Source organism: Cinclus cinclus, chromosome 25 (genome assembly GCF_963662255.1).
Source record: "Cinclus cinclus chromosome 25, bCinCin1.1, whole genome shotgun sequence".
NCBI lineage: Eukaryota > Metazoa > Chordata > Aves > Passeriformes > Cinclidae > Cinclus > Cinclus cinclus.
In genome coordinates this window covers 534705-561041 of record NC_085070.1, presented here as the reverse complement: position 1 = coordinate 561041, position 26337 = coordinate 534705, and the positions used below count along the sequence as shown (strand labels likewise).

Below are 26337 nucleotides of genomic sequence, written 5' to 3'. Positions count from 1 at the left end.
TTTATGTCTATGTAAGTTGTTGTCTTTGTTGGGAAAATGTTTCTTTAAAGTCAGGGAAGGAAAAATGTTGTACATTATGTCTTTTTTCCACCTTCAACTCCAGTGTTTACCAATAGCTTTTCAACAATTGCATGATTCACTATTGAGTATTCCATGCTGAGAGAAGCCAGTATTCTGTACAGCACAGGGTTCTTTCATTCCTTTTTATTTAATATTTCTGTTATCAACCAACATGTCAGCTGTGAAATAAAACCTGGAGAAAAACTTTGAAAGGAGATAAATTCCCAGCAGGTGTCACAGAAATACTGAATTTACTTTTAGTCTTAATTACACCTTCCCTGTGGTTTCACTGTGTTTCTGTTGCTCTGTACTAAATGAAATAGTGTTATTTTAAAATACTTTTTTATACATTAAAAGAGAAAGTGAACAGGTCAAAATAAAACTAGGTAAGTGATAGGGGAAAAAAGAGAAACAGGCATCACCAGCACAGTTCCTAAAAGTTCTACAAGGAATTAATGAGGAAAGAGCAGAGAAGGGGAGCCAGGATGTGGAATTCAGTGCAAAGATGAATACAGGAAATCCCAGAATCCCAGAATGGTTTGGATTGGAAGGGACCTCAAGGCTCATCACATCCCACCCCACCCCTGCCATGGGCAGGGACACATTCCACTAGGCCAGGTTGCTCCAAGCCCCGTCCAACATGGCTGTGAACACTTCCAAGGATGGGGCAGCCACAGCCTCTCTTCTCTGCTCATTTACAATCTTTTGAGGTTGAGGAGAACCACTAGGATGTGAAGCAGCTTATTCAACTTCTAGGGTACTCTCGGGTGAAACAGAACTCACTAGGGAGATGAATTCAGCTTATATCAAGCTGACCCCAGTAGTGAAAAATGACTTTGTCATCTTAGGCCTATTCCTTCCTTTGCCTTCCTGAATACCTCAGCAACTATAAGAATAACTTTCAAGATAATCTTACCACAGCAGCAAAGACATTTCAGTGTAAAAATCAGATTCTGAGGGGCTGGGCCTGCAGCTGGCAAGTCTCTAGATTAAAATTACTCAAATTTTGCTTTGAAAAATGTCATTGCTATTACCATGCTCTATTATTCAGGCAAATCACTAAGCAGCTGATTTTGGAAATCAGAGATCAGTGTCTGGGATCTTTTGATAAACCTGGAGAGTTCAGATCCTACATGAGCTCCTAGTGGGGTGTACTGGCTTTAGAGACAAGCTCACAAGCAAACAGACTTTAGAGCCCTGGGAAATACCAATGGTACTCTAACAACAAAACTCTAGAAATAAGTCTCCAGGGGGATCTCTGCAAAATGAAGGCAGGGCAAACCCAATATGATGCAGGACACATGAGCACTCTCAGCTGGAACTGCAGCAAACCTTTTATTGTGAAATGCAGCCTCTTGCTCAGGCAAGCAAATCTGGAATTTTTCCATTATGTGCAGGCTGGGGTTACAGGAGTTCAAAGCAGCAGTTTAACAATTCCATAGTAGCAGAGAAGTGCAAAGTCCTGTCACAACTTTACCATGTAAATCTGCGGCTTTGAAGAAAACACCTTTATTTTGGGTCAGGCTTGCCAGGTGCCTGGGCATACCTGGAAAACATTTGGGTGCACCTGGATAGCATCACCTGAGCTTTGACAACGAGGATTATCTCCTGAAAAAAGACTGGCTCAAAATAATTAGGTTATGTTCTGTTCACTAAAAGATTTTGAGGAAGCAAATTTGTTATTTCTTCCTAGGCTACAGTGTTTGCATCCTTCCTCTAGTGTTGTTTCACTGAAGAGAGCAGAAGCCCTGCCAGCATTCCATGCTCTGGGCAGCTCTGTGCTTTTCCCCTGAACAGCACATTCTTATGTTTTCCCTGTCTGTGTGACTACAGAAGTTTCTTATTTGTAGCCATCTGCACCCAGGCAGAGGCTTCAGCTTCCATCTTAATGGCTGTCAGGGATCATATCATTTAGTTTTTTATCATTTTCAGAAATAAGGCCAGCATTAACTCCCTGAAAAATCCTGGTACTTGCTCCATTTGATTCCTTCTGGTCTCCTAAGCTAGTTGTTGTCAAAGGCATTCAGGTATCTGTCTACAGCATGAGTAGAATACACTTACCTTCCAACTCAGTTAAGTTGGAAAACATTCCCTCCTTTTAAACTAATAAACAACACTAAACAAACACTTCTCTTCTACCCGGACAACTACCCTCTTGAAGGTGATTGCTCTCTATAAATACATTGGGGGAGTAAACACTGAGGTAAAGATAAAGACCCTACTCAAAAGGCATGAAATATGTAGGAATAGACTTTAGAAAAAAGAACCAACTTATCTTCAATGATGTTTTTAGCCTCTTGTTCAAAACTGCAAGAATAAAAGTCTCTGTTTCTCATCAGGGAAAGCCAGCTCAGGTTATACACTGAGGTATCTGTGATGGAGAGGACTTGGTAACTTGGAAACCCTCTGCCAGCTCCTACAACCATGAGAAGGTCAGACTTCTAATTTCTAACTTCTACAGAAGAGGAAGACTGACCATTTGACAGATAAGTATTTTTATCCTTATACATACTGAAAAAGAATACAGAGTTTTCCCAGCTAGGAGATGTACTTTTAGCTGTTCTACAAAATGCCAAGATAAACAGAGTATACAGTTAGTACATGTACTAAATTATATCTTAAAATATGATTTTTTAAAAAGGAAAATGTGGCTGCTGTCTAAACATCTACCATAAGTTATCACTGGAAGTGTTTTTATGTTGCCTCTTTTATTCATCTACCAAATGTATGCAGGTACAGGAGGAGGATCTCTGAAGATCCCTTCTTTCCCAACAGAGGTAGGGAAAAGCTCACTGTCATCTCATCACCTCGTTTTGAAAAGGTTGTCAAAAGCCTTTCCCAGTGCTGGAGATAAATCTTCTGGAAAAATTAAAAATCTTGTATAATACACAATAAGAATTACTTTAATAGAGACTATTAAACCTTTATTTAACTTTCTAGTGAACTCAGAAATATCCCAAAGCATGGAGAGTTTCCTGAGTAATTCTGGCCTGCTTAATGGAAAGGAAACCCAAACATCCTCTGTGTTTACTTTGTAGTTGATGCACAAATTATTTCCTACTAATGGCAATGCTTCTACACAACCAGAGCTGGGCCATGGAGACACCTGAACTCCAGTGGGAAATCAGCCAGTAGTGTTGGGTAAGCAGCAGTTTAGTGCTGTCAGAATCATGGTAGCTAAGATCCTTCCCAGAGAAGAAATGTGTGCACTAAATTAACAGTAATCCCAGCTAAAGAAGTAGCTGACCTGGATTTGAACTACATCTGTCCAGCACAGATTTCTGGGAAATGCTCCAAGAATGAACAAGTCTGGCAGTGCAGAGAAGAACTGGGTTGCACTGGAGTTCCTGTATTTGCCTAAACTGGGCTGACTGGAACCACAGCCTGCTGCCTGCAGAAAGGCTGGGGCTCCACAGGAGCAGCCGAGCACAAGAAAGAAAAAAATCCCTTTCTAACCCTGCAAAATCTTCCAAAGAGACAGTTTGCAGCAAAAGCTGTGAAATGCCAAACTCCCGGTTGATTTCTGTCTCCTTTAAACCATGGGATCTCAAGGAATCATCAGGAACAGCAGATGCCTTTATAAATATTATTTTAATGGAGTCGGGGAGATATGGCTGTGTGAGTGGCAAAATATTTTCCCTGCAGGCATTTTGGCATCAGGACTCACTTTTCCTATCCCAACACCCCAGCAGGGCTTTGCTAAATGGATTTTCAGTGAACTGAAAACCTGCCTTTTCCTAAAACTTGCTGTATCTTTTACCAATTGACCAGTGAAAATTAAGGGGCTGGTGGGGGGGGGGGGGGGGGGGGAGTGATGAAAGTTGTTTCCTGCCTTATTTTTGTGCCTCTTTATAATTAAATATTGGAGGATAAATGCCACTTAGCTGGGTACAAATCAGGCAAAAAGAGAACCAATGGTGAATGAATGAGGTGAAATGCTCCAGCTAATGGTATGTTTTTAATTTAAAATAAAATTTAAATTTTTGAGTTGATGCAGATGCTATTACTACACCCTTAAACTTGTTTTAAGTCAATTTTTTTCTTGCAGTTAAAGGAATTAATTCAGCATGTTTAAAAAAATACTAATTTTTCTGGGGAGAAGCAATACTGAAAACCAAAATAAAATAACTTTCTTATACTTGTATGTATTTTACATGAGGCCACATTAATTAAATTTATTGTGGCTTACTCTAAACTAGTGAATTCATGTTTTGTATTCTCTGTGTAGGATGAAAAAGTAATTAGATTTCAGTTGCATTATAATTTAGCAGGTTGTAACAGACAACAGAGCTGAAATTTTTTCATCTTCTAGATTGGAGTTTTAAATCACAACCAGCTGCTGACTTTTATGGGGGGAGGAAGTGGGTGCCACAAAGCATAGCCCAATTCCATGTGCAGTTTAATTTGAGAATCTAGACCTAAGTACCTACTTGTCATGCACAGAACGAGACTGGGAGGTCACCAGGGCCAGAGAGGCAGTGGCAGCTTCTATAACTCAAATGAGTTTAGAGCACTTGAGCATTTTTCTTTGTCATGTTTAATCTGTATTTTCCTCAAAATGGGATTATGTCATGGAGAAAAATCCAATAACCCAAACAAAACCTGAAACATCCATATAGATGGGGAAAAAACAGAAAATCTTTCTAGGGGGTCTGAAAGAGGATTGGGGAGCAGATTTGGGGAGTGGGGTCCAGGTGTGAGAAACTTGTTTATAAGGCATAAACTTAGCAGTTTCTAGGTTTTTCTAGGTGAAAGGACAGAGTGAGGAGGTTCAAGGGAAAGAGGGCAAAAAAGATACTCATGAGTAAATTAAATGGGGTGGAGTTCCAGTGTGCTTTTCTACCTGGAATCTGAAAAGGGGGGAGAAGACTCTCAGTACACTTGCTTCCATGTGGGAACTAGTGGAAAAATTAACATTGGAGTGACCAGAGGGAAGAGACAGAATAGGCAAGATGAGAGAAATTGTTGCTGCAGCAGCATCCAAATGAGATGATGTACAGATGGAGACACGGATCTGATGGCCTGGGAGCTGAGCAGGAAAGGAGGATTGTCAGGAGAGTTACAGCACCTTCCAGACTGGAGGTGAAGGGGGGGTATTTCATGTAGGTCACTTGAACTATGCAGATTAGAAATAAATACATTAACCTCATGTGAAGGCCTCTCTCTCTGCCAGCACAAGGCTGTGGGGGAAACAAAGCCTGTGCTGGAGCATCAGAAACAACACATGAAATGTGGGAATTACAATAGGCATTACATTACAGGGCAGCATCTGGCAGCATGGTGCATCCACCGTGAACTTGCACTGATTTGACTACAAAGGGTTAAAAAATAACCTGTGGAACAACTTCCAATGTGAGCCCTGTTTCAGGAAAGGGCATTATTCTGTATTCCACCACGGGACTATATCTCTTGTGGTGGAGCCACCAAGTCTTGAAAAATGTTAGGGAGACTCTTGGAAAACCCAAATAAAAATGCACTTTGATTTTTAGAAAAGTAATACATGCAGCTTTTGAAATTTATAAGAAATAAAGCAGTTTTGTTTGCTTTTACATATTTCCTTGTAGGAGTTGTTAATCTGAAGCTTCAGCACAGTATAATGAAATTGAAACTGGTTCTATGGACAGAGAAATGAATTGGTTCCATGACTGCCATGATTTAAATTAAGAAAACTGGCTAGAGGCGTAAAGAAGTATAGTTAAGGGGAAAAAAAACCCAACAAACTTCTAAATTAAATTAATTCTGTTAACTTGAGGTTTAAAACCCATATATAACATTTTAAGATCAAGTTCATAAACACAATTTTAAAAATTTGTATCTCCGTGGGCTGTTTTTGAAATTTTGATTGCTTATGATAGAGGGGGATGATTTCAATTTGCAACAGCAGCTCTTAACTTAAAAGACTAGTCCAGACTTTAAAAGGACAGACCTAATGGAGAATTACACTTAATGGCACCAAGATCCGACCCTCTCACTGTTCTCCCAGCACAGAGACGGAGCAGAATCAGTTCTGTAAAAGTAGTGATTAATATTTAACCCAAATTTCCCCTTCCTGTCATGGGATTTGGTCAGTTGGCCACAATGGCCCATTGCGGGATCTGTAGCTGCCCACACTGCAGTGAACAGTGGTTTACACACAGTCCATAAAGCTATTTAGAATAAAACTAAAAGATCCTAAACACAGGGATTGTCTGGCTTAAATATCCACTGACCTACTTGATTAAAGAACTACTAGTGTGTGCCAATGGCAAATGAGTGATAAGAAAGGGATGTTTTTCCTTGCCACCATAATAAAAATGGATAAATGCTAAACACAAATATGGCAGTAACCGCATTGGAATGACCAGTTAGTTACATTTTTGAACAATAGTAATTATTATCCTTCTTTGAGCAGACATTTAGTACTCACACACATGTACCATGAAAAAAGTTATATAGCAACATTTAAGGTTGTTTTAGGCAGAAGAAGCTCTTTAGTCGGCATTTTCTTACGGGTTGACATTCGACAGACATAATAGCTCACGTTTCAACTTTCCGTTTATCAGCTCTAAGTACAATTCCAGGTGAATCCGCTGCTTTTGACATGACTTCAGGTAATTATGCTCCACGAGGCTACAAAGCATTGTTGATGGGTACCCATGAGACGTTTGGGAGTCACCTCCTTATCCAGGAGGTAGGGGGGATGAGCCCGGCCCCACTTGTCCTGGAAAATTGGGAGCGAGGGGCGCGGGGTATCGCCGCTCCGCCCCTTCCCGCCACTAGGAGGCGCCCGGCGCCCCCCCACCCCCCCAGTAGGGGGCACTGCGCGTGGCGCCCACACCGCCTCCCGGGGGGGCGGAGCGCCGCGATGAAAGGCGCGCTCTGATTGACGGAGATACCCGTGGCGGGGATGAGAGCGGGCCTCTGATTGGTCGCCAGCACTCGAAGGTGGGAGCAGAAACCCGGGCAGAGGACCCCTACCCTGTTCCCCTCCTCGCGGATAGGGGTGTTTCCACGCCCCCCCCCCCCCCCCCCCATTGACCTGGGCGCTCGGAGTCTTTCCTTGAGGAGTTATGTGTCCCATCGTGACTGACGGAGGAGTTTCAGCCAATCAGCACGCGACGCCGCGGGTTGTTGCCAGGCAGAATATGGTAATGAGGCTAGGACGGCCATTTCCCCCCTCCCCCCCCGCTCTGCAGCTACCATTGTGAGGTGAGGACAGGTGGGGGGGTTCGGGGCCGCCGCGGAGCCGGCGGCGGCGGCCGGGGCGCGGCACCCGCACGGGACCCCCTCAGGTAACGCGATGGGACGGTCCGGGAGGGCAGCGCGGCCCGAGGACGCCGCGGGGACCCGCCGGGGGTTTAGACTTGTTGTTTTAGTCGCACCCAAGATGGCGCCCGGAGCTGGCGGTGCGGGGCCGGGATAAACCGTTCGCTCCCAGTAGTGGGGGGGGGGGGGGAAGGGGAAGTAGGCGTCCTCATTCCCCTTCCCCCCCCATCCCGCGGGAGAGGTACAGTCCGCTTCCCCCCCTCACCGCCCCAGCAAGATCCCCCGCCCGCCCCGGACACGGGGAGAAGGGGGCGCCCCCACCCTTGTTCCCCCCTCCCTGCGTGGTACGGTCCGGACCCCGGCACCTAAGCAGCGGGGAGGGTGCCGAAGACATCTTTCCCCCCCCCACCCCCAAGCACTTCGTGGGGGGGTCTCATCTCTCCACCATAATTCTGGGTCGTTCGCCCCGCGCTCGGCCCAGCTGCCCCGCCCTGGGCGACCGACCCGGCCCGTCCGCTCAGGCCGCCCGCCCATGTTCCCCCATGGCCCTTAGTGGTTGAGGCTTGCTGGCTGCCGGGCGCTCTTACGGGGGCTGACGGCGCCGCTGCCCTCAGGCGGGGGCGGATGGGGGGGGGCGCGGCGTTGCCTCGCGCTGGGGCGAGGCGGCGGGAAGCGGAGGTGTGAGTGGGGGGACACTCGCGCCTGCTGATTGGCCCCGTGCCTCGCACCCCTACCTCCTATTGGTCTAATTAGGGGAGGGGGGATGTCTCACCCCGTCTTCGGATTGGCTGTTGATGGCCGTGGAGACTATATTAGGGGGAGTGGGTTGGGGTCCCCCAGTATGCCCTGTGAGCAGTTGTGGTGGGGTGTATTTTCGGGGTCCTACCTTCATGAGGATCTCATGCCCCAGGGGGCTTGATAGACGTCAGTGTGGCCCCAGCAGGGCAAGGCTCCTGGCTGGGTGGCGCTGAGGCTTGGTGTGGAGGGAAGTTAGGCCCCTCCCCACTGCCCTAAGATGGTTCCATTCATGAAGGTCTTGGTGTGAGTAGCATCGGTTGCAAGCTGTGGGGTTTACTGCTCTCCTGACAGTGGTCTTGGTGCCAAAAACTCTTTTCCCTGTGGTCTTGGGGTGCAGTTTTAGCAAGTGGATACTTGCCCTTACAGCTCGCTTGCTCTGTGGGTGTTTGTGTTGAGTTGTCCTGTTTTCCATCTTGTGCCCCAGTTCCATTAAAAGTGAGTTGATGTGAGTTTGTTAAATGGTTGAGTTGGAATGGACGAATGAGGTCCTGATGCTGTACCTTTAAGAATTACTCCTCCTAAAGGGATAATTAACATTTTTAGGGGTATTTCCCTGTACAAGAGCTATATGTGGTTGCCTTTTACCTCTCAACTATACATTGCAGAGCCTCAGGAGGGCTCTTACAGGGTCCCTGAATTAGAACCTAAACTTGATTTAGGCTACTGATAGTAGTCATGGTCCTGATAGTGAAAAGAAGGGTCAGCATTTGTGATCCACTTTTTGGTACCTTGGCATCAACCTGTCTAGTGTATTGCTATATATTTATGGTTCTTGCAGACCTTTAAGGAATGATCAAGTGCAAAGGTGGGTGTGCAAAATGCCTCTCAGTGTTTCCCTGTGAGTTTCAATGGGAGTAAAAACTGTACTGAACTTTTGCTTTCTTCTGTCAGTTTTTTATAATTCAGTTTTTTTCTTGTAGTTCAGTTAGAAGATGAAATCATAATGAATCACCAGCTGATTTTACAAGAGGATTCTTTGCATCTTGTGTGGACACAATAAAATAATTGTCAGTATTGACCCTTCTGATGTCTTCATTTCTAAGAAAAGTGATACAGGAGCGTGTATTGCTCTAGTCTGTTCTTAAATGTAAAACGTCTCTCTGAAATTGTGATAGTTTTTGGCACTTTGCTACATGGGTGCTTCTCTTGTGTGAAAAGAGACAGCTTTATTACCTTGTTTATAGGATGAGATATTGATGTAATTGTTGTTATCTGATAGAATAATTGACAATTTGATTTTAGAGAGAAATGGGTCTGTAGTATTTTCTGCTCTCCTCTGGCACCCTTAGTCCTACCGTTTGCAGAAAACCCCTGGATGAGCTTTCCTGGGGTAAACTGCTCTGGGGTGAGCAGCCTCTTCCAGTGTGTTCCTGACCACCTGCAGCTGCTGGCAGCTGTGTACTGAATTCTGATGGACTTCTAAGTGTATCTAATTAAGGGGACTAGTTTTGTGTGGCAAATTTTGTTTGGACTTGAACATGAGATTGGGTCTATTTGTCACTTTTATCTCCAGCTAGTAAAACATGTATTTGTATTGTAGCCCTGAAATGGCTCTATATGTCAGTCCCCACATGTTTGAAGGTGCAGATAGTCCATTTGTTCTCTGCGGTAGTGCAGAGCAGCAGCAGCTATTCTGAAGTAGCCATCTCAGGTATGTGTTTTTATGTGCAGAAACAAGGTAGTTATGGTTTTTTGAGTTATATGGCAGGTGATGGAAATTCAGAGGAAAGATGGAGGAGGGTGGGAGAGGGAGAGAGGAAACAGCACTACCCACAAGTAAGAGGGGAAGAATCCCCTGCAACTGACAGTTCTTTTGGGAAGAGTTTACTGGAGGAGGAGAATGGATGTGAGACAAAAAATTGGCAGAAAGAAGCTGAAGGGGAATGGTTTGTTTACTTTCAGTAACCCCTAACAAAGCCATCGTGACAGTTGTGTGGGCAGAACTGTAGAAGACACTGATACAGACATTTATTTTCCTTTTGTGTCATCCTGTACTTTAAATGCATGTGTTCCCTGCTTCCTTGCTTTATCAGACCTCTCTCTCTGTGATTTATAAACCAAATCCTTTAGGAAGGCAGGGTCACTCCCTCAAGCAGCTGGAGCCCAAGAACTGCAGTATGTGATTCAACAGCCTGTGATATCACAGGTGCCTCAGAGGATGAAACATTGAGACGATAACATGAGGAACATAGATTAAAATGTGGCCATAGATTAAAGAAGCTGAGAGTGGGAGGAAGAAGTCAGTTGCTGGAGTGGGTATATAGATGTTAAGCAAATGGGAAGAGAAGTGACTAAAGACGAGATCTGCATATATAGACAGTAATGAAGTTGAGTCTTTGCCCACTGAGAGAGGCCCATATGATAAACATTTTATTTTACAAGAATTAGGACTCAAGAGAGATGTCCTTGGAGCATCTCTGAGTAGGTGTCTAAACCCAGCCTTCATAGTCCCTAGGAGGATGTTAACCTCTGCTCAGGCTGGATTCTCTCCTTTATTCTGTGGTAGAAATGGATTTTCAGCTACTTACCTGATAAATTGTGAGAGAATAGTTACATTGGACTGTTGTACCTTCAGTACCTTCAGTACCAGGGCACTGTCCTTTTAGGATAAGGACTGTAACATGTGATGGGCACAGCAGCAGAGGACTGGCCTTTGTCTAAGACCTTTTCCAGCTCATTGTTGCTTTGATGATGGATATGCCAGAAAGATATGGATATACATAGATTCATTATGCACAATGGCAGTAAAGAGTGAGTTGTTTGGCTGAGCTCTTCTATTAATTGTACGACAAAATAAATTGAAGCCATTTTTACCTTTGTGGAAATAAGTCATTCTTGCTGTCCCTGCCCTAGTATGATTTCCATTTTTAACTCACCAGTAAAACATAAATATTGTGGTTTACATGACCTAATTGTTAACATTCACACAAAATGCACCAGGGCCAGAGTTCCTTGAAACGGTATGTGCCTGTGATGGATGGGAATGCAGAGGAGGTGATGAGACTGAGGTCCTGACTCACTCCTAGATGAGGTTAGAGACCTTCTTGCTGCAATGAAAGCATGTTCCTACTAAAGGATTTCAGGAAATGCACTGGCTCTGCCTTCTAGGCAAACTGGGATAATTAACTTTTAAGTGTGGGATAAAGCTTTTTGCAGGCACATGTGATGTTCCTTTTGAGCATAATAAATAATTTTCTTATTAAAAGGTGGAGGAAGACTCAGAGTTGTAAAACCCATTTTGTGCCGATCTTACTGCCCTTGTACATGGCTGGGGTGACATACAGATGTCAGTGAGCTCAGCTGTGGGAGGATTATCCAGTAGTCCCTGCCGTTACTGCTGCAGGGAACCTCAGGCTATGGCAAGGCTCTTTTACACTGGGGAATAAATCACATTAGCTAGTTTATGCACCATTATTTCAAAGTGGGTTCTTGTTTGAGGTACTGACTGGCTTTATTGCTCTCTGAGCAGGGAGGTGGTCTTTTCCCCTTGCTCAGCTTTAGTATTCCCCCTTTCTCATTTGGAGAAGGGACAAAAATTAGTGTTTGGCAGCCACTGGCTTGGATTTTTCTGTAGAATGCCCTTAGTGAGCCTCGCAGAGGTTGCTGCAGATGAAGTCCTCAGAGCTTGTCTCTGTATTTTCTTGTGTAGTCGCAGCGTTGCAAGAAATCGTCGTTCTTTAATATCAGGTTTGCGAAGAAAATATGGTTATTGTTGATTTTAATTTTTTTGGTGGTGCATTTTTCTGACTTTCAGAGCTTACCCTTGAAGCCCTAGGTGAGTTCACTGGGTTTAACTTGAGTTTAAAACAATTAAGACACCAAACAAAAACCAGCAATGACTTAGCTGTTATTGATTTTCTCTTGCATCACCATTCACTCCTGCCTGTTTGTGGGGGGATCATGGTTGCATCTGTGAGGGGCCGCACGTGGAGCTGTGGTGGCTCAGGGTGTCTAATGCTGAGGCAGCAAAGCTAACATTGGTGTTGGATAGACAATAAGGCACTTTGCCCTTCTGAGCAGTGCTTTCCTATCCTCTGGAGCTGAATGCATTGCACAGGGAAGCTGCTGATTTAGTCACACAGCTCCAGAGAAAACAGCATCCCACAGGAACAGGAGGGAGGAGTTGGAGAGTGCCGCAGAGGTCAAAAGGAGGTTTTAAGTAAGATTTAAAGAAAAAAAAAAAGATGTCAGACAGTGACACCGAGGTGCTTTCCAGCTATCAGGAGCAGTAGAGGAGTTAATGATAAGTCATTAATGACGTTTTCTGGATTGGATGTAAAATGCAAAAACTAAAGAGAGATGGCTGTAGGTCTGTGACAGCAGTAGGTCCCAGAAGGCATTTAGAAAAGGAAGGTGAATGTGAATGGTATTCTGAGACAAATCTATGTTGTCTTGAGGGGATGGTTAATTTACTTGCACAACTCAGAATGAGCTAATGTTTCACTAGAAGAGATATTTCGAAGTCAAAGGAGCTGTGCTGGTTTTTTGGGTCCTGTTGTGTTGTGATTTGTACAATGTATAGTGAAGACAGTCACTGCTTCACCACTGCCATACTGGAGTGGTACTGGACTATATTTGTACTCTCTGATTATGCCTGTTACTGTTTCAGCTTGTGACATCACCCAGCACAGACGGGGTGAGGCATGCCTGTTATTTGGGGAGGAAAATGCTACATCTGCAGTTACTGTAACTGCTTTAATATCTCCTGCTGGCATTGCTTCTTGCTCATATTTGTGATGCTCATTGTGTTGTATGAAAGCATTAGCGTGCTGGCAGAATTTTGGATGACTAATGGGTGATATGTCATAATTGACTAATCTTTCAACTTCCAGAAAAGTGAAATTTCACCATCTTCAAGTTACTGAGGTACATGCTATGAGCATACAAAAGCAAAAAAAAAAAAAAAAAGATGTTATATTGAGTAATATTTTAGCCAGGCTTCTTATATTTTGTAGTGGAGAGAATATAGTTGTGACAAACATAACACGTAAATTTAACATAGGTTTAAGCAAGCTGTTTGGATTACTGTTTTACTAAACCTCTGTATGGATTTTTATTTCAAAATATAGCCTACTTTCTTCATACTGAGAAAAAAACCTGAGTTTATCCTATCCTGATGCCTTTTATCTTTAATTATCTTTTTTTTCTTTTAGAATTTCTACAATGGAGTTTCAATTTGTTTTACACAGATTTTTATGGTAATCACTTGGACATAGCAGAGCTTCCCGTTGAGGTGCATGTCTTGGTGTTTATTTAGCTTGTCTGAAAATGTCTGATGTGTTCAGTACAGTGAGAAAAATCAACAGTTGCAAAGGATAATCCATGGGCGTTTAAACAGTGTGAAGAACAAGCAGAGAGCACTCTCTGCATGCCAGTGATTTGACAATGCTTATGAACAAAGTTTCACATTTATTTCTGCTAGAAAACTACCGAAGCTGAGAGAATACCACAGGGAAGTGGTTAAAATTTCAAGACACTGTGGCTGTCAGTGTCAGGGCTGTAATGGGTATTGAGAGTGGGATCTAGGGAAGGAAATAAGATGGTGCAGGATTAACGAGCTGCAGCATCCCATGGAGGACCAGTGAGCAAAGTTAGCTTGGTCTTGTCGACAGTGTCTGAAAACTTGCTCAGGTGTTGGTGTTTTGTGGCAGTTCTGTTGTCAATGGCTTTGGATAAGAGTTTTGCAGTGCCTGGCCTTGACTGCAGGGCTTGTTTCACAGCTGAATTTCAACACTTGCTCCTGCCTCCCACCTTGTTTATTGCTCATCCCTGGGACCTCTCTGGGGTGTGGCCTGTCTTCTCCTGCATTGTCTTTGCTCTCAGCACATCTATTATTCCAGGGAAATGTGCTTTTCATTATTCCATTTTCCAGGGAAAGTGTGTTTTCATGATTAGACATACTGAGGAAATGCATGCCAGAGGCAAATCCTAGGATGAATTTGGAAGTACAGAATTTGAAAGCATCAGCAAATCCTGCAATTCCTACTATTGTCCCTTACTGCTGCATGGTTGGCTTGCCTGAGTTGTTTATTATTTTTATTTCTGTCAAGAACAGCAATAGCCGGACTGTTTATAGAATCTGCAGCACTGGGCCACTGAGTTTGGCTCAGTCTTGCTTTTTTTCCCCCCCCAAGATTTTAAGTTAGTGCTAACTTTCAGAATGATGAAATGACTGTCTTTTGCTTTCCTTTCCAGCTTTATGGTACATCTTTTTTTCAGAGATGAATCTTAATATCCAGTTTTGTCTTTTAAAGGCCCTGCCTGAACCTTTCCATCTCCTTTGTACTCAAGTTGTAAGTTATCTGTGCCAAAATGACTCTGCAGGAGTGAGTCAGCATCTTCCTTCAGACCTTCAATGTCTGCAGGTGGTGAAGATCAGCCAGAATTTCTGCTACTTGTTGCACCATGTGGAATTAGCTGGAGCTGTGCCTTTCCCTTAGTTAATGTAGTTGCATTCTTTTTAGCAGGTAATTACATTTTTTTAAAAAAAATCAAACCACTGCATATTGAAACCTCTAGTGTTTGTTTTTATTTTTTGTTTTCCAAGTAGTTAGGTAATTGATTAAACGTCTGGCTACTGTTAGTGGAATTACCTGAATTGGCTTTTGATTAATAATGGCAGTCTAGGAGAAGAGCTATTGTGGATAAACTAGCTGAAGAATATCAACAGGATAAGTGTTAAATTTTGCAAAGAAGTTGTTCACAATGTGTTACTGACATAAATGCAGTCATATTTTGCATGGGTAGATATGATCATATACCTGATGTACTTATATAGCTATATATTCTGAATAAAGAACCTGATAAAAGGAGTGAAGGAGGTCAGTGAATGAGGTAGGATTAGATAGGAGAAAATCCTTAATTTAATACTTAATAACATAACAAGTAGCTAGGAGAATGGTTCTGTGTAGGGATGGATGGTATTTATTAATAGATCAGCACATGTGTGCACTTGGATATATAAATAAATAATATTTATCTGTAAATTGCCCTGACTTTCCACACTTGGAGAACAAGACTGGTGTCACTCCAGAATGTTTGCTGCAGTTAATTTGTTCATACTAAGCTTAGGCATTGAATGCTAGTACATGGATTTCATTTTAATTTTTATCCTAAGTGCTTTTTTGGGGATGTTTTGTATCAAGCAATATTAATGGAGATGAGATTTCTGTCTCTGTATTCCCATAACTGGAGATGTTTGGTTATAAGAGAAAGTTAGAGTTCCTCAGTGTCTGCTTTTGTGGGCCTCACGTGTGCTGGGTTGCTCAGCATGTTTTTTTTTTTTTTTTTTTTTTTTTTTTGCTCCACCACGCAGTTCAGTGATGTTAACCCGAGACTTCCCTGCCCTTGTGATTTATCCATGCTTGCCAGGCCCAGTGGAACAGCCAGTGCTCAGGTTTGCACAGATTAGTCCTTGCTGGCAAAATTAGGAGGAGACAGAAAGTGCCTGCTGCTTTTTTTGCCTCTCATTATTTTTCAGTTTGTCAATGACAAGCCAAGTGCTAGCATTTATAGGGATAAATTGCTACTAAAATAATTTGCATTTAAAATGAAAGCATCAGCAAGGAGCCCTCTGCTTCCTTCCTGGTGCAGAGATGGATACTGGCATTGGATCAGCCCAGCAAGGCACTAGATCTAAAGTTAATTGGAGTAGCTGAGAAATGAAATGGGCTCAGCATCATGCTAGTTCCTGGCCTGTGATTTAATATGACATTAGAGACGAAGGATTGGGAAGGTGCTGAACCACCAACTAAACCAATCACCAAAGCTGTAAATTACCCTTCTGGGATTGCAATGGCAGATTGAGAAGCCCCAATAAAATTGCAAGAGGTGAATAAAACCGAGCTTGGAACAGCTTGTCAGGATCTTTGAGAGTTTAAGTTTCATTGTTCCTTTTTAGTAGTTGGCTATTCTAACACTGTACTAACCTGGGACTGGGGGTTTGTCTAAGGTCAGATCTGTCTGAACATGGAAAACCAGTTGGTGCTCAAACAAAACTTCATTCAGGCAAACTGAGGAACTGGTGATGCATCTCTGTGCATAGTTGTTTCCCAGCTGGAAGCCTCAGGTCCATTTTTTGCATTATTTACTGATTCCTAGGCCTTTAGGTGCCTAAAGAACAATGAGAAGGTGGTGTGGATGGCCTGTGGCCAAGGAAAGATATGCAGAAAGAATTCAATGTAATCTTTCAGTGCAATTAATGCAATGGTTGATTTGTTTCCTCCTTAATGGGACATGGAAAGTGGTGAACAGCAAGACTTGACCTTGCTCAGTGAGATAAGATTTCTGTTCCCTTATTCCCATAACTTAAGGTGTTTGGGTCTTGCAGGAAGTGTTTGTAAAGCCAAACCTGCTTTACTTTGTGTTACTGAAGAGTGGTAGCTGATGATAAATCCCTCATAGGTCCATGCCATGTGTCATGCTGGTTTTAATGTCTCTCTTCTGTTTTTTTTACAGCCATGTTGCTGAAGATCACCTTGTCTTCTGGAAGCAGAAACACAATGAGCAGATGAATCCTTTCAGCCAGACATTCCTCCAGTAGATCTTTCTCCTCATGGAGCACCCAGGCAGGGAGGAGATGGACTTGAAAGAGGAAAGTCCTCAGGTGTGGACTGAGTCTGCAGCACAGGAACAGAACACTGCTCAGGTGATTAGCCAGACCTCTACCTCTGCTCAGGCTAGATTGGGATTGGTGAGGAGGGTTAGTTCCTGTTTGGCCCTGATTTAGTCTAGAAGCTCAGCTTTCATTTGAGCAGAAATACAAACATTTCTGTGGTGATTTGGGATTAAAACCTCAGAAACTGAGCTGTGCAAACTGCAGAGAGTTCTGAAATGAGATGAACGAAGTCAGGCAGTGGCTGTAGAAGTTTCAGTGTCCAAATATATTTCTAACCATGTGGGAGAGTAAAGGGTGTTCAGAGTAATGAACATGAACAAAATCTGTGCTCTGTGGCAGCTGCTTTTGATGGCATAATTCAAATCAGTTGGAACTGTGGGTGGACCTTGGGGAAAGTAATACCAGCAATTTTTTCCAGCCAGACATCTGGGTAGTGAGGAATGGAGAAATGTTAATTGTAAGTGACTAATGCAGTCAGGTTCTGCTGTATGCAGTTTGTCCCTCTGCCTCTGAGACAACGCAGCTGGGAATTTCTAGAATTCTTTAAATTGATTTATTATGTTAAGTATTGTAGGAAAAAGGTGCTGCATGGTATTTGACCCATAAGCTGAGAAATTCTGCCTCTCTTAGTAATTTCTAGCTTTGAAATTTGCAAAGAAAGGCAATTTTCAAGGGCCTGTGTTCCCTTCTTTCTACAATTGAATAACCATGCTGCTGTTTGCACTCGGCAATTTTAGGCTTAATGAGTATTTGCAGAGTGCTCTTCAAATGTGAAATTGTAGTGTTTGTGAGAGGATTTATTGTACAGAATTAGCACTGAGCATCCATGGGGAAGTACCAGGTGTCTTCTGAAGCATAAGCTATAAAGTGAAACAAAATAAAATATGTAACTGTGGCATCATTCTATGTGAAAGAATTTTATGTGACTGTAAGTACTTGTACTCAAGTAGGTTTCCTGCTCACTGTCCTGTTTTTCCCTTACACTGAAAATGCTTTTCAGCATGTAAAGGATGGCAAAACTAAGCATGTTCCTGTTTTCACTGGAATTGCGTATTCTGGTTCATTTGATATAGGCCTCTGATCATCAGTTATGATCATGATGTTCTGGTAACATTGACTTGTTTCAATTTAAAAATGCTGCCCTAAACATAACTTTTTCCAGTAGTCCTTGGATTTTTTGCCTAATGTTTTCAGGTATGGGTTTGTCTGTTTCAAATATTTGAATTTTCTACTGGTGCTGCACATACACACTACAGAGAACCAGTCTAATATGCCCTACTGCTGCCTCTGAGAACTACTGTGCTATAACTTGAGGAGTATGAGAGTTAATAAGTTCTGTTAGCCTCTCATCAGACAGCAAAAATTACCTCCATCTACAGAACAAGCTGAATGAAGTCATTAGCATAAATCTTGAAAGGGATATAAGCATGAATGGAAACAATATTCCAATAAATTTAGTAGATACATCAGTTCAAATATGAGCTTGTTCCCTTACAAATTTTCTATCGTGCAAGAACTAAGTATGGGTGGATGTCCTTTGTTGCAGTCACGTCTTGAGTTGCAGTGCAGAGTAAAACCAGACACTGATGGGAGTTATGTCCAGATTTCTATTGGTAGAATAACTGAGATTTGAAATATGTGTTTTCCAATGCATTCAGATTAATTGGGACGCAAGTTCTCTCTGCTTCCCAAGGCACCCCGTGACTCTGGTCCCACTGGCTTGTTTTGGTGCGAGTCCAGGATCTGTTTGTTCCCCAGGTGCGCTTTGTCCCCGAGGGGGGAGCAGTGGCCCAGATCATGTACAGTGACGAGCAGGAGCGCGGCCCCACACAGCAGGTGGTTTACACGGCTGATGGCACCTCCTACACCTCTGTGGACACCTCGGAGCACACCCTCGTTTACATCCACCCCGTGGAAGCTACGCAGGCATGTGTGGTTCTGAGCCCACCCTGGTTTTGGCACCTAGAAAACACAACAGTCTTGTTTGGGATGAAAGCCAGTTACCAGCCAAGTGGTATGACTGGAAGATAGCAGGCAGTCGCTCTCAGCAGTTTTCTCTGCCCACTGCTGAGCAGGGACTTCATGCTGCTCATTTGTCTCATGTGCAAATCCGCTTATCAAAGGCTGGTGAGGCTATGAATTATGAAGTGCTGGTTACTTCACTGAAGGTGGATGAGATTATAATTTACTCAAAGGTGTTTTCCAGAAAAAGGATAATCTCACCAGAAATTCTGCCTCTTGTATCCAATAAAAAGCTAAGAGCTGTCTATGTTCCTTCTGGAAGAGTCTGTGTTTTGTGTAGTACAGTTGTCATAACTGATAAGTTACAGGAACAGTTGTGTCTTTTTGAAGAGCATCTTTGTTTATTCAATGTAATTTTGTAGTCTCTGCAGAGTTGCTAATTTTATAGACCTTTTATATTCTTCTGCATAATCATAGCAAGTCGCCTTTATTCCCTTGCAGCGCATGTTTGTATGGGGTCAATATGCTATGCATCTCTGCCTCTGTGTGGACAGATTAAAAAGGAATGGGCTTGCTTTGTCGAGAGTGTTTTATAATACCTTTGCTGACAGGACAGATTAGCTGTGCTGCAGAGTGCATGTACCTGATACTCCCGTCACACTGGTGGGGCTTCATGTGGCACAGTGTGTCTTGTGCAGCTCTCAGCTGTCCCAGAAAACCAGCTTCTGTGTGGGGGCATGTCCTGAGAGGATATCTCCCAGGAATTTACTGGCCAACTAACTCCAAAACTCTGAATGCTGTCATTGTGTCAAAAGATGTGTAATATTCTGACACTCTTCTGCATCTAAGATGAAATTATCACAATGCTGAAGGAATTTGTATTATACCATGCTTTATTTTGTTGTAGCCAGGCTGCTACAAGGTCAGACATTTCAAGTTTCGGCTAAGTAAGGCTAGCTTCAGTCAGTCCTTAGTCTTGCTTTTCCTGGGATTCTGTCCCTGTTCTTGCAGAATATTGAAGTTGGCATGGCTTCTATGAAATTAAACAGCATCCTTACCATATCAAAGTCCCATATAGGGTGTGCATGATAGTTCCTCAAAAGAAAGCTTGCAGCAGGCTTGTGAATTTTCAGGAAGAAAAAGCTCACAGTTACCTTCTATCCTTAAGTGTTATCCTTAAGCTGTGCCCCTTAAATGTTACATATTAAGGGCATAGATAGAGCTATTGAATTTCATGCTGTAGATTTTATCAAATTAACAACTGACAAAGTGATTCTGGTAAATAAAAAAAAATGAACCCTGTGAAACACTTTCGCTGTACAGATGTGAAGTGCATAAATATATTAACTCTTTATGGAGCATTACCTAATTTTTGTTTTCTATGTGTATAGGTCTGCTTGGGTAAGTTTAATTTGCAGTGATAACAGGCAGGTTAGAAGCTGACAAAGGCTCAAATGTGGGTTTTTTCATGGTGGCAGGGTAACTTTTATGTGAGTTGGGAGTAAAAGCCCCCAGGGGCTGGTTTGATAAGCCTTTTTCACTTTGTCTAGACTCTGTTTACAGATCCATCCCAAGTGGCTTACGTGCAACAGGATGCTACCACCCAGCAGGTAAGGAAGAGATATTACTCATTTTGGGCCTAAAACTGTGAGGGAACAGTTAGGAAAGGTAAAGGGACATTCATGTGGTGATCGAGGGTAATGAGCTGTCTCTGAAGTTGTCCAGTGACAATCTTGTGCTGTCACCCTGATCAAGACCAATGGCCAGGTTGAGCATGAATGACCATAAAAGTTACAAATGATTTTGGGTTTATTCTCTAATTCATATTCAACAAGAACTGTAATTTATTGCCCCAGGTAGTGTGCAGAGTCTTTCAACAGTGACCCTGCAGCAGATGTGGCTGATGTCATCTGAATGTGCCCTTTTTGGAAAGGCTAGATTTCCAGCCTTTTCATGTCCTCATACAGCTTCTGGTCCAAGTACCTTTAAGTCTGCAATGGGACTTCGATATCCTTCTATCGAGCAATAGAAAAATTGGATTAAATTCTAGGTTTACTAGAAACATCACAGGAAATTAGGTGCAGAACTTGAAGAAGTTCAGTGACTGGCTCCCTTATCAGGTGCTGGGCTTGCTAGTGTGAGGTGGGCTGGGAAGAGAATAAAACTGCAGCCTGTGTTTATAAGGATATGATGATTTTTCCTTATTATTTTTTACATCCATGGATGGGGAGGTTTTGTTGTTAACTCTCTGGTGTCTTTGGGCACTACACTGTGCAGTCAGTAGACAGGTCAGATCAGCTGTAGACAGGTGCTTTCAAATCTCTCTGGTTGGAATTCTCTGTCATAGACTTAAAATCCTTACTGCTTGGTGGATCTTTAATGACGTGTGAATGGATGTGTTAGATCCAAATCATCAGGAGAGCCATCATTAAAATGTGTGTTTACTGGCAGTCTTGAGGCAAAGTGAGGGATTGAATGTGTGCTGGAAACAAATTTTCTTGCTAAAAGACCTTCTAAATGGTTGAGGCACAAATGGGAAGCAATGACTGGCACAATAAAGGTGTTATCTGTCTTCGCATTCTTCTCTTTCCCCGGAGTTTTGTTCTGGGATTTTTTGCTTCATCAATTTCCCTGCATTTAGAAGCCAGAAATTCCTATTTAATTGTCTTAAAGCTCATTTAACAAATATATGATTAATAAAAAATAGAGATTACTTGTGTGCAGTGCAGATAGCGGTGACAACAGAGGTGATCTGCTGTTATTATCCCAGAAGCACTTGTCTGTGTGTCCTCAGCCTGTCCTCCCTTCCAACACTTTCTGACAGCAGTCCGAGCACATGTTAATTTTTTGGTGAACGGTTAATCCCTCATTATATAAACTCCTGCCTTTGCAGCTGTTTTTACATCAGCATTTCATATGGGATATCCCTGAACTCACAACTAATGATAAAATAGTAGTTAAAGCTCCTCTTGTCTTTCAGAAGAAACTCCACTGTAGAAAGAAAGTGAGAGGTTTATAAAAATAATGCCCATAATCCATGCAGTGCCTAACATGGAAGTGCAAGTAAGGGTATGTTTGGTATGATTAGTAGTAGGCAATACTAATAGGAGGTACAAATAGATCCAAGTCTGTGTGACCCTCTCCTTGCTAGCACAGTAATTCCTCCTTGCTGGAGGAATAATGATGCCTCTTCCATTGGCATCAGAAGTGTCAATACCACACTGTCATGGTGGTTTCCTCCTTGCTGTCACACCACTCCTTGAAGTCTTTTTGTTGTTGTTTTTCAGGAATTTCATAAATTATTCTTAAAACAACTTTAAACAAAGCAGCTAGTTAGGTGTTCTAAGACCAAGTGCTTACATTATGGATTTTGTCTGCTCCCTCACTACTGGCCCAATTCACTGTTCTCAGTTTTATCTGATATTTATTAAGCACTCTGCAGAGAGGCAAGAGCTTGGATTTTAGCATAAAAGCTGCTTAACAGTCAGAGGCACAAACTAGAAGCCACATGATGTCAGCTGTAGAGAAGGATGAAAAGTCATGTGCACTAATGGTGCAAATTCCTGTATAGATAAACAGGAAACAAAAGGCAGGAAAGGTGATTCCTAGTGTCTTAGTTGTGCTTTGTTTTATTGTTGAGTGGATGAGAACAGTGTGGTAATATGCATTAATTCAGTTGTTACAGCACAAAAAATGTGTATGTAAACAAAATGTGCAGTGTGACCAAATGTAAAGAAAAGTAATTGTGATCCTCTTGAGAGCTTGATCTTCGCATGAGGTCAGTACACCATCTTGATATTTTAATGGATCCTGGATCATAGAATCACTGAATGATTTGGATTGGAAGGGACCTTAAAGCATATCTAGTTCCATCCCCTCAGCCATTGGCAGGGTTTGCTTGAGAAAAAAAAGTCAGAAAAAGAGGAAATGTTTTGTAGTCCTTCTCTACCTTTTCCCTTGAAAATGAAAATAAATTTGGGCATAGAGGAAAAGAGACCACAAATCACTGGTTTTGCCAAGAGCTAAAGAGCTCCTAACATTGGTTTTTAATGCAATTTGAGCCCAGACTGGGTAGGACCTTAATTTAAAAATGTGTAGTAGGTTATTCACAATTTGCGAAATCCATAGATTTGAAGCCTTTCCCTTTGTCCCAGGAGCTGCAGGTTCTGTCTAAGCCCATCATCCCTATCCCCCCAAAATGACGGGAATGCTGCAGTTTTAGAGTGAGTGCAAGGCTCATGGGAGCTGTGCATGCTGGGCCATGCCCATGTGCTAAGTGACTGATGGAAATGCTGCAGTGCTAAATCAGTGCCTGTGATTTTTAGGTAACTGTGCTCTTGCCTGCTGCTGCTCAGAGCATGAATCCCACCAACCTGTCCGTGCTCAGCAGCGTTGCTGAAGCCCCCCAGCCAGTGGCTCTGGAGCAGGGGCCACAAGCAGCTAGAGTAAGTTGCCAGGCACCCTTTCCTTTTCCATGTACAAATTCACTGATTCCGTTGCTCCATCATCTCTGGGTATGAAATGTAGCTGAGTGATCTGGGAGGAAATGTGAGAAAGCTGTAGTGCAGATTTGTACCGTCTTCTATAGTCTCATCATAGAATGTATGGGGGCTTAGGAGATCATGTATTTAATATGTAGGGAAGCCTGTATATTAAAGGATTGGCCACCTTAAAATTCTGTCAGTGCTGAAAAGTGAAGTTCATAGAAAGTGTAGTGCTGACTGTCACAGCAACATCTACTGGATTTGCTCGCTATTGTTTCCAGACAGCTCTGCTGGGTTTAGTATTTCTTGTTCTCTACCTGAGAAATCTGTGTGGTTGATGGAATATGTGCCAAACTTCAAATGTTGTGGGTTTTTTTTAAGGAAAGAAAGGGGGCTAAACTTGAAAATTAGTGGAAGAATGCAATGCCCTGAACTGTTTTTTTGTCCTGTTGTTTATATCTAGTCTCCACGTTACCTCACCCCTTATTGGCCTCTGCCTTTGTACTCTGGAGATTGGTTTTGTTGGATTGTAAAGAAAAGATCATGTGCCAAAGTTCAGGATTCTCTCACTTTTACAAAAGAAGTTAAAATACAGCTTTAGGCTCTAGGCAATATTCACAGAGCCTGGACTTTGTTTTGAACTTTCTGCAAAGGTCCAGTACTTCCTCTGAGTTCAGTTTCTTCTGAGAACTGTGTCCTTGGCAGGGTAGAGCCAGGGTGTAATACAAGTGTTTTGAGTGAGGGCATCAGTAGCAGTGACTCATGCAAAACATCCCTTGGCAAACATTTAGCACCTTCCCTTGTCCTCCTCTCCATTACCAAAGGCAGCAGGAAGGGTAGACTAGCAAGGACCTTCATTGCTTTTCCTTGTAGTTTTCTTCATTAATCAGCTTGAATTGTTGATGAATTCTCTCCTCAGGCATCATTACCGGTGCATAACCAGGTATTGCCTCCCATGGAGGCTGTGGATGATTCTGATCCTTTAGCACCTCTGCAGAATCAAATGGAAAGGATAGAAACAAAAGAGGAAGATGATGAAGATGAGGATGAAGAAGGGGAAGACACTGACATGGATGAATGGGATCCAGATCCACCTCGACCCTTTGATCCCAATGATTTGTGTAAGCATGTGCAGTAATATGTAGTGTACTACCTCTTCCCTCTCCACCAGCCCTTCAGTAAAGAGAGGCAAAAACCATTCAGATTTTAACAGTAAGGAGTAAATGTGAGTCTTTATTCCTGGAAATGTAAACTCAAAATTGGGCTGCTTTACTGAAAAGACTATCCTTAGTGAAGTCTCCAAGCTGCTTTGTTCCTATATTGCTGGACACTGGCCTGACTAATATTTTGAAATGTAGACAGACTATTGGCATAAGTGTTCCCACAGCTGAGCCAGAGATGTTTAGAGAGAGATAAGGCTGTCTCTGAGGTGTGTGTCTGCCTGAAAGTCACATCCTCTCTGCCTTTGTGTTGCAGGGTGTGAAGAGTGTAATAATGCACATCCCTCAGTGTGTCCAAAACATGGACCTTTGCATCCCATCCCAAACCGGCCTGTGCTGACAAGGGCGAGGGCCAGCCTTCCCCTGGTGCTCTATATAGACAGGTTTCTGGGAGGTGTGTTCTCCAAAAGGCGTATCCCAAAGCGTACACAGTTTGGGCCTGTGGAAGGACCCCTGGTCAGACAGACTGAGCTCAAAGACTGCTATATCCATTTGAAGGTAAGGGTGAGAAAAGGGGCAATTGATTTGTGCCTAAGATTTGTTTTTCATTAATTTGTCATTCTACCTTGATCAATTCACTAGACATTTCGTTACTTCCATCTCTGAAGGTAACTAAGAAATACCCAGATTTCTTTGACTTTGAATCTGCTGTTACTCAGGGTGACATACTAATCCTGGTGAATGTTCTGGTGTTATGGTGGTAGGATATATATATATGTATATGTAGGGTGCATAACATGGAAGGCTGTGAATCACTCTCACATGAGCTGAAGCAGCATCTGGACATAAAAATAGCAGCCCCTTCTGAGGATGTTCTGCAGCCATTCTTTTGTGTCATGTTGTAACCTCAGTTCAAAATATTTTTCTTACCTTTCTGTCCATAAGATGTAGGGGAGAGGAGATATTTTATTCCCTTCCTCTTGCCAAGTAATTGGCATGTGGCAAAATGGATTTGAGTGACTTTTATTCATTTATTTACTGGTTTCACTATAAAAAATTGGTCCTTTATTTGTTGGGGTTTAGATCCACAGTCTTAGGAGGGCTCTGATGGTCAGTGTCTGACAAGCAAATTGTGACTATAGGCAGATTCAGCAACCAAGAGAAGTTCAGCTAAAGAAGTGCTGCTTCCTGCTTGAGGCAATGTCATGAGTCAAGAAATGAAAGGAAAAGTGGGTCTGCCAGTTAGAAACTTCTGACAGATGTTTTTGTAGCCTACGAAAGCTACAGCTACTTGTGTGTCATTTGTTATAGTCACATGTTCATACTGTGCCTGACCCCTTTAATGAATGATTCTTGTCCCTGAAAGCCTTGGAAGGATCCATTGTGCATCCCTAGTTAATCTTTACCTGTTGCTAAATATTTTTTCTACCTGTTTCTGGATCCATGTCAGTAAAGAGAGAAAACTAGCTATGCCTTCATTGCTCCCTTAATGGAACAGTTGCATGGGCACAGTAGTTTTCCTAGTAACTCAAATTCTTTTGAATGTGCTGCCAGACAGTTATAGTCACATGTAATTGGATTTTGCTACAGGTTTCTCTTGATAAGGGTGACAGAAAAGACAGGGACTTGCAAGAGGACCTGTGGTTTGAACTTTCCAGTGAGGCTCTGTGTAACTGGATGATGTTTGTGCGTCCAGCTCAAAACCACCTGGAGCAGAACCTGGTGGCCTATCAGTATGGCCACCACATTTATTACACCACCATTAAAAACGTGGAGCCCAAGCAGGAACTCAAGGTATGGTATTGCTTGTGTGTCAGGATTCTCTTTTTCTGCTGATTAAATAGTACCTCAAAAGTTGCTGCCTAATAAGTGCCAGAAACTACTGCTATGAATAGTTTTAGAGCTTTTTTCTGCTGATGGCCTGAATTGAATATCACTGAAGTCAGTAAGTAGGTAGTGACCAACATAGGTATTTTAATGAGCTTTGGATCATGAGGAAGTTTAAAATAAA

General features: G+C 42.6%; 1 protein-coding gene across 9 annotated transcripts in view; it reads left to right on the top strand.

Moving 5' to 3' along the window:
- Positions 1 to 7155: 7155 nt before the first annotated feature.
- PRDM10 (PR/SET domain 10) overlaps positions 7156 to 26337 on the top strand; it is a 44788-nt gene continuing 25606 nt past the window's right edge. For 2 of the 9 annotated variants that reach the window (XM_062508796.1, XM_062508792.1), the window contains exons 1-8: positions 13962 to 14570; positions 16561 to 16750; positions 18479 to 18646; positions 20233 to 20292; positions 23008 to 23127; positions 24086 to 24287; positions 24643 to 24884; positions 25917 to 26120. In XM_062508796.1, coding sequence (XP_062364780.1) covers positions 16658 to 16750; positions 18479 to 18646; positions 20233 to 20292; positions 23008 to 23127; positions 24086 to 24287; positions 24643 to 24884; positions 25917 to 26120 — 1089 coding nt within the window. In that variant the 5' untranslated portion in view covers positions 13962 to 14570; positions 16561 to 16657. Of the gene's footprint in view, positions 7188 to 7233; positions 7332 to 13961; positions 14571 to 15418; positions 15500 to 16560; positions 16751 to 18478; positions 18647 to 20232; positions 20293 to 23007; positions 23128 to 24085; positions 24288 to 24642; positions 24885 to 25916; positions 26121 to 26337 lie in introns of those variants that run through there. The other 7 variants (XM_062508788.1, XM_062508789.1, XM_062508791.1 and 4 more) reach the window with 7 other exon arrangements.